Source organism: Notolepis coatsorum, assembly GCF_963971535.1.
Source record: "Notolepis coatsorum genome assembly, chromosome: 17".
Lineage (NCBI taxonomy): Eukaryota > Metazoa > Chordata > Actinopteri > Aulopiformes > Paralepididae > Notolepis > Notolepis coatsorum.
The window spans coordinates 109,644,638-109,652,278 of record NC_140181.1 but is presented as its reverse complement, the minus strand read 5'-3'; the positions used below and the strand labels follow the sequence as shown (position 1 = coordinate 109,652,278).

Sequence of the window (7,641 nt, the reverse complement as noted above, 5' to 3'; positions counted from 1 at the left end):
GGCTGGGTGCTCTCTGCCACAAGCAATAGAGCCTCCTCTCTCTGCTCTGCCACAAGCAATAGAGCCCCCTCTCTCTCTGCTCTGCCACAAGCAATAGAGCCCCCTCTCTCTCCGCTCTGCCACAAGCAATAGAGCCCCCTCTCTCTCCGCTCTGCCACAAGCAATAGAGCCTCCTCTCTCTCTCCGTTCTGCCACAAGCAATAGAGTCCCCTCTCTCTCTCCGCTCTGCCACAAGCAATAGAGCCCCCTCTCTCTCTCCGCTCTGCCACAAGCAATAGAGCCCCCCCTCTCTCCGCTCTGCCACAAGCAATAGAGCCTCCTCTCTCCGCTCTGCCACAAGCAATAGAGCCTCCTCTCTCTCCGCTCTGCCACAAGCAATAGAGCCCCCTCTCTCTCCGCTCTGCCACAAGCAATAGAGCCTCCTCTCTCCGCTCTGCCACAAGCAATAGAGCCCCCTCTCTCTCTCCGCTCTGCCACAAGCAATAGAGCCTCCTCTCTCTCTCCGCTCTGCCACAAGCAATAGAGCCTCCTCTCTCTCCGCTCTGCCACAAGCAATAGAGCCTCCTCTCTCTCTGCTCTGCCACAAGCAATAGAGCCCCCTCTCTCTCTGCTCTGCCACAAGCAATAGAGCCCCCCCTCTCTCTCTGCTCTGCCACAAGCAATAGAGCCCCCTCTCTCTCTCTGCTCTGCCACAAGCAATAGAGCCCCCCCTCTCTCTCTGCTCTGCCACAAGCAATAGAGCCCCGTCTCTCTGCTCTGCCACAAGCAATAGAGCCCCCTCTCTCTCTGCTCTGCCACAAGCAATAGAGCCCCCTCTCTCTGCTCTGCCACAAGCAATAGAGCCCCCCCTCTCTCCGCTCTGCCACAAGCAATAGAGCCTCCTCTCTCTGCTCTGCCACAAGCAATAGAGCCCCCCCTCTCTCTCCGCTCTGCCACAAGCAATAGAGCCTCCTCTCTCTCTCCGCTCTGCCACAAGCAATAGAGCCCCCTCTCTCTCTGCTCTGCCACAAGCAATAGAGCCCCCTCTCTCTCTGCTCTGCCACAAGCAATAGAGCCTCCTCTCTCTGCTCTGCCACAAGCAATAGAGCCTCCTCTCTCTCTGCTCTGCCACAAGCAATAGAGCCTCCTCTCTCTCTCCGCTCTGCCACAAGCAATAGATCCTCCTCTCTCCGCTCTGCCACAAGCAATAGAGCCCCCTCTCTCTCCGCTCTGCCACAAGCAATAGAGCCTCCTCTCTCTCCGCTCTGCCACAAGCAATAGAGCCTCCTCTCTCTCTGCTCTGCCACAAGCAATAGAGCCCCGTCTCTCCGCTCTGCCACAAGCAATTGAGCCTCCTCTCTCTCTGCTCTGCCACAAGCAATAGAGCCCCCTCTCTCTCTGCTCTGCCACAAGCAATAGAGCCTCCTCTCTCTCTGCTCTGCCACAAGCAATAGAGCCTCCTCTCTCTCTGCTCTGCCACAAGCAATAGAGCCTCCTCTCTCTGCTCTGCCACAAGCAATAGAGCCCCCTCTCTCTGCTCTGCCACAAGCAATAGAGCCTCCCCTATCTCTGCTCTGCCACAAGCAATAGAGCCTCCCCTCTCTCTGCTCTGCCACAAGCAATAGAGCCCCCTCTCTCTCTGCTCTGCCACAAGCAATAGAGCCCCCTCTCTCTCTGCTCTGCCACAAGCAATAGAGCCCCCTCTCTCTGCTCTGCCACAAGCAATAGAGCCTCCCCTCTCTCTGCTCTGCCACAAGCAATAGAGCCTCCCCTCTCTCCGCTCTGCCACAAGCAATAGAGCCTCCTCTCTCTGCTCTGCCACAAGCAATAGAGCCTCCTCTCTCTCCGCTCTGCCACAAGCAATAGAGCCTCCTCTCTCTGCTCTGCCACAAGCAATAGAGCCCCCTCTCTCTGCTCTGCCACAAGCAATAGAGCCCCCTCTCTCTGCTCTGCCACAAGCAATAGAGCCTCCTCTCTCCGCTCTGCCACAAGCAATAGAGCCTCCTCTCTCCGCTCTGCCACAAGCAATAGAGCCCTCTCTCTCCGCTCTGCCACAAGCAATAGAGCCTCCTCTCTCTCCGCTCTGCCACAAGCAATAGAGCCTCCCCTCTCTCCGCTCTGCCACAAGCAATAGAGCCTCCTCTCTCTCCGCTCTGCCACAAGCAATAGAGCCCCCTCTCTCTCTGCTCTGCCACAAGCAATAGAGCCTCCTCTCTCTGCTCTGCCACAAGCAATAGAGCCTCCTCTCTCTCTGCTCTGCCACAAGCAATAGATCCTCCTCTCTCCGCTCTGCCACAAGCAATAGAGCCTCCTCTCTCCGCTCTGCCACAAGCAATAGATCCTCCTCTCTCCGCTCTGCCACAAGCAATAGAGCCCCCTCTCTCTCCGCTCTGCCACAAGCAATAGAGCCTCCTCTCTCTCCGCTCTGCCACAAGCAATAGAGCCTCCTCTCTCTCTGCTCTGCCACAAGCAATAGAGCCCCGTCTCTCCGCTCTGCCACAAGCAATTGAGCCTCCTCTCTCTCTGCTCTGCCACAAGCAATAGAGCCCCCTCTCTCTCTGCTCTGCCACAAGCAATAGAGCCTCCTCTCTCTCTGCTCTGCCACAAGCAATAGAGCCTCCTCTCTCTCTGCTCTGCCACAAGCAATAGAGCCTCCTCTCTCTCTGCTCTGCCACAAGCAATAGAGCCCCCTCTCTCTGCTCTGCCACAAGCAATAGAGCCTCCCCTATCTCTGCTCTGCCACAAGCAATAGAGCCTCCCCTCTCTCTGCTCTGCCACAAGCAATAGAGCCCCCCCTCTCTCTGCTCTGCCACAAGCAATAGAGCCCCCTCTCTCTCTGCTCTGCCACAAGCAATAGAGCCCCCTCTCTCTGCTCTGCCACAAGCAATAGAGCCTCCCCTCTCTCTGCTCTGCCACAAGCAATAGAGCCTCCCCTCTCTCCGCTCTGCCACAAGCAATAGAGCCTCCCCTCTCTCCGCTCTGCCACAAGCAATAGAGCCCCCTCTCTCTGCTCTGCCACAAGCAATAGAGCCCCCTCTCTCTGCTCTGCCACAAGCTGTAGATCGAGTCACACTCCATGTAAAGTCACGGAAATGACGGCACTCATGTGATGCTTTGAACTTCAGCCGAAACACATCAATGCGTGAAGTAACACTGTGTCATAGATGCTAAGCTAACTTGTCTCTCACAGAGTGCAAAACCTCTCAGCCACCACTAGGGGCAGAGCAGCTAAACAGCTATAACGGAGTGCAAACGCCTGCCAGCCACCACTAGGGGCAGAGCAGCTAAACAGCTCTAACAGAGTGCAACACCTCTCAGCCACCACTAGGGGCAGATCAGCTAAAAAGCTATAACAGAGTGCAACGCCTGCCAGCCACCACTAGGGACAGAGCAACTAAACAGCTATAACGGAGTGCAACACCTGTTAGCCACCACTGGGGGCAGAGCAGCTAAACAGCTATAAAGGAGTGCAACACCTGTTAGCCACCACAAGGGGCAGAGCAGCTAAACAGCTATAATGGAGTGCAACGCCTGCCAGCCACCACTAGGGGCAGAGCAGCTTAACAGCTATAATGGAGTGCAACGCCTGCCAACCACCACTAGGGGCAGAGCAGCTAAACAGATATAACAGGGTGCAACGCCTGCCAGCCACCACTAGGGGCAGAGCAGTTAAACAGCTATAATGGAGTGCAACGCCTGCCAGCCACCACTAGGGACAGAGCAGCTAAACAGCTATAACAGAGTGCAACGCCTGCCAGCCACCACTAGGGGCAGAGCAGCTAAACAGCTATAAAGGAGTGCAACACCTGTTAGCCACCACTAGGGGCAGAGCAGTTAAACAGCTATAACAGAGTGCAACGCCTGCCAGCCACCACTAGGGGCAGAGTAGCTAAACAGCTATAACAGAGTGCAACGCCTGCCAGCGACCACTAGGGGCAGAGTAGCTAAACAGCTATAACGGAGTGCAACACCTGTTAGCCACCACTAGGGGCAGAGCAGCTAAACAGCTATAACAGAGTGCAACGCCTGCCAGCGACCACTAGGGGCAGAGTAGCTAAACAGCTATAACGGAGTGCAACACCTGTTAGCCACCACTAGGGGCAGAGCCGCTAAACAGCTATAACGGAGTGCAACGCCTGCCAGCCACCACTAGGGGCAGAGCAGCTAAACAGCTATAAAGGAGTGCAACGCCTGCCAGCCACCACTAGGGGCAGAGCAGCTAAACAGCTATAACGGAGTGCAACGCCTGCCAGCCACCACTAGGGGCAGAGCAGCTAAACAGCTATAACAGAGTGCAACGCCTGCCAGCCACCACTAGGGGCAGAGCAGCTAAACAGCTATAACAGAGTGCAACGCCTGCCAGCCACCACTAGGGGCAGAGCAGCTAAACAGCTATAACAGAGTGCAACGCCTGCCAGCCACCACTAGGGGCAGAGCACCTAAACAGCTATAACAGAGTGCAACGCCTGCCAGCCACCACTAGGGGCAGAGCAGCTAAACAGAGTAATGTTTCATGTTTACGCAGATTCTTTGTCCAATGATTCCTCTCTTTGTCTGTCCTCTCTTTTCAGAATAAAGTGGTGACGGTTGACGATGTGAAGGTGAAGCTGCAGGTCGGTGAATCATTATCGTGTCAAACTAAACTAAAGAGTTACTTAAGCCGGAGAGTGGAAACAGGGCCAGACGTGTGATGATGTCATGAGATGTATCTTTTGTCGGTTGCAGATTTGGGACACGGCCGGACAGGAAAGGTTCAGGAGTGTAACTCACGCCTACTACAGAGACGCCGCGGGTGAGACCAAAATAACACCCCAAATGACTTGGCATAATCTGTACACTGCATAATGAGGTATTTATTTAAAAATACAAATACAATTTACATAATTAGTTTTTTCCCTATGGGATAATGAGCTTAACCTCAATATATATAACAGATGGGAACTGAACCCAGATGGCACCTTATTATTCTAAGCGCACTAATTACCAGCCATACTCTCATCATAAAAATACCTCTAGCGAGGGATTGAGTTCCTCTATTATTCATTATTATTATTATTATTCATCCGTCCGTTTTGTGTCCCTGCCGTCTGAAGCCCTGCTCCTCCTGTACGACATCACCAGCAGATCCTCCTACGACAACATCATGGTGAGTCTGGGACAGTGGGGTGGGCGTCACCAGAGGCCTCACGATACCATACCATCACCATACTTGAGTCACGATACCATAGTATTGCGATACTATAAATATATTGCGATATGCTGAGTATTGCGATATTAATATTGCGATATATTGCGATTTATTGCCTTTTTTCAACTGCAAAGTAAAACTTTGTCAACATGTTCTATCTAATCAAATAAAGTTCAGTCTGTTCATCTCACAACGTGGTATTTTCTCAAGCGGACGGATGTCAACACTGTCTGTAATCTGTGTTGCATGCACCTGACAAACTGAACTGTTTGTATTACAGTCATATTCCAACTTAACTGAATGCACATGTGTGCGTGTGTGTGGACTACTGTACTATTACAGGTATTGAAATGAACAATGCAACTTCCTTATACAAAAAAAATATATATAAAAAAAAATATTAACATTTAAATTTTTTTTTATAAATTATTAAATATCGATACAGTATCGCCACGCAAAGTATCGCGATACTACTACGTATCGATATTTTCCCCCACCCCTACACCGCCCCCCCGCAGCCTTGACGAAACCTGTAATTGAGCGAATCATTGAGAAAGGAAGTGGCCTGTAGATATGTGCTTAACCTGTGCGTACGACCATTTCTAAGCAAAGTGTGGGATTCATCAATTTCAACTTGAACTTGACTTCGTGCTTATAATTACGCACAGCTCTGAGCATGCGTAGCTGACGCCCAGTGGTAGAACATCGTTACTACGGCATAAGCGCTGCTCAGTTCTGCATTAGTTTCAACGCGGAAATAAGCTTCCGTACATTAGTGTTCAACTTCTGTATGACCCGTAATTCATTATAGTTCATTGTAAAATAGCGACAGTAGTGTAATTATAACGGGCTCACACGCGAACAAGAGGTTGGCCTGCTTGTTTGGCACTGGGGGGCAGACGCAAAACACCAACCTCCAAACGCGATTAAATATTGTTTCAAATAAAAAGCGAATTATTTTGTGTGTCATGTTTCCAAATAAGATTGGTCACGAAATGCTTTCTACTTCAATTTGTTGGTTAGAATAGATGACCTCCGTTGAAACTTCACTGAGACTAACAGTCTATTTGTGAGCTCCCGCACAGATGTGATAATAATAATAATAATAATAATAATAATAATAATAATAATAATAATAGCTTCATTTTATATAGCGCCTTTCAAGAGACCCAAGGTCGCTTTACATAGATAGGGGGGGGGGGGAATAACAAAGTAACAAACATAGTGGACAGACACAACATATAAACATGATGATGGAATTCATTCAAGTCCTCTCCACCCTCGGGTCTTTGCCACCGGCACGGTCCATCATGATATTGGAGATGGATCGAGCAATAGACTGTTACTGTAGCTGTCAACGCTCCATCACAAATGCAGTTATGTGAATAGAAAGGGATTCCACTCAGTCAATGTTGCGATGCGCATTTGCCTGATACATGTTGTTGCTGCATGCCAGGAGGAAGGCGATGCTGAATGTTTTCAATTCATTAAATAAAACGGATACTTTTTGCAAGGGTTTACTGACTGTCATACAAATAATCAACCAACTACATACTGTAACTTTTCAGTGCACGTTCTTATTTACATTGTGACAACAGCCTTGTGAGCTCCCGCACACAGACATGATGGAATTCAAGTTCAAGTTTGTATTGATCACATATAGGCAGGCTACACATGGCGTATAGGCTACATCATACATGGCAGTGAGATTCATTGTTCTTGTATATGCTCTCGTATTATTGTTTATATAGGCTACCCAATACTGACATCAAAATAGATTGTATGCCTCTAGAAATCATATGCAGCAGGTAGAAAATTGACGGAAAATCCGTCGCGATTTGGAATAAAATTGAGGAGAACTTTAATCCCTGGGTATTAATCAAACAAAATGGGAAAAGGCAGTCATATTCCAGCGCGGTATTTATTAGTGTTTTGAGCTGTCCAGGCAGCAATGGTTAATAGATATCATATCCGACATCACCGTACGTGTACACGTCTGTCAGCCTGTCACATAACACGCTTCCCTCGGCTTAGTCCATTTTTCCACATTTCATGGGGGTATTCCATTACCGTATATGGTTAATCGGGGCGGTTCTGGTATGCAAATACTTGAAACAGTGCACGAGCTCAAACGTAGGATCAAAGTCATATTTATCAAGACAGGTGTGCGTAGGACCTGTGTACGCACGTGTGATAAATCCCGTTCTTTTTGTGTTCGTGCAAGTATTCTAAATTCTGTGCTTAAGTATGGAAATAGAACATTTTCTACGTCACGTTGATGAATGAGGGCCCAGGAGGCTCCTTGTTGTTCAGTACCGACATGTCAACAGAGCTGTGGACACTGGACCATTAACACAACAGTGTAGACAACAGGAGATAGAACAGTGTAGACAACAGGAGATAGAACAGTGTAGACAAGAGGAGATAAAACTATGTAGACAAGAGGAGATAAAACTATGTAGACAAGAGGAGAT

The 7,641-nt window shown here is 49.6% G+C and overlaps 1 protein-coding gene across 1 annotated transcript in view; it reads left to right on the top strand.

The window, feature by feature from the left end:
• Nucleotides 1-3,551: 3,551 nt before the first annotated feature.
• The window catches only part of LOC311244221 (cadherin-4-like), a gene marked incomplete at both ends in the record, with an annotated part of 21,158 nt that continues 17,068 nt past the window's right edge, over nt 3,552-7,641 (top strand). The window contains 3 exons of the mRNA XM_084333627.1: nt 3,552-3,611; nt 4,551-4,592; nt 4,705-4,771. Coding sequence (XP_084189753.1) covers nt 3,552-3,611; nt 4,551-4,592; nt 4,705-4,771 — 169 coding nt within the window. The remainder of the gene's footprint in view (nt 3,612-4,550; nt 4,593-4,704; nt 4,772-7,641) is intronic.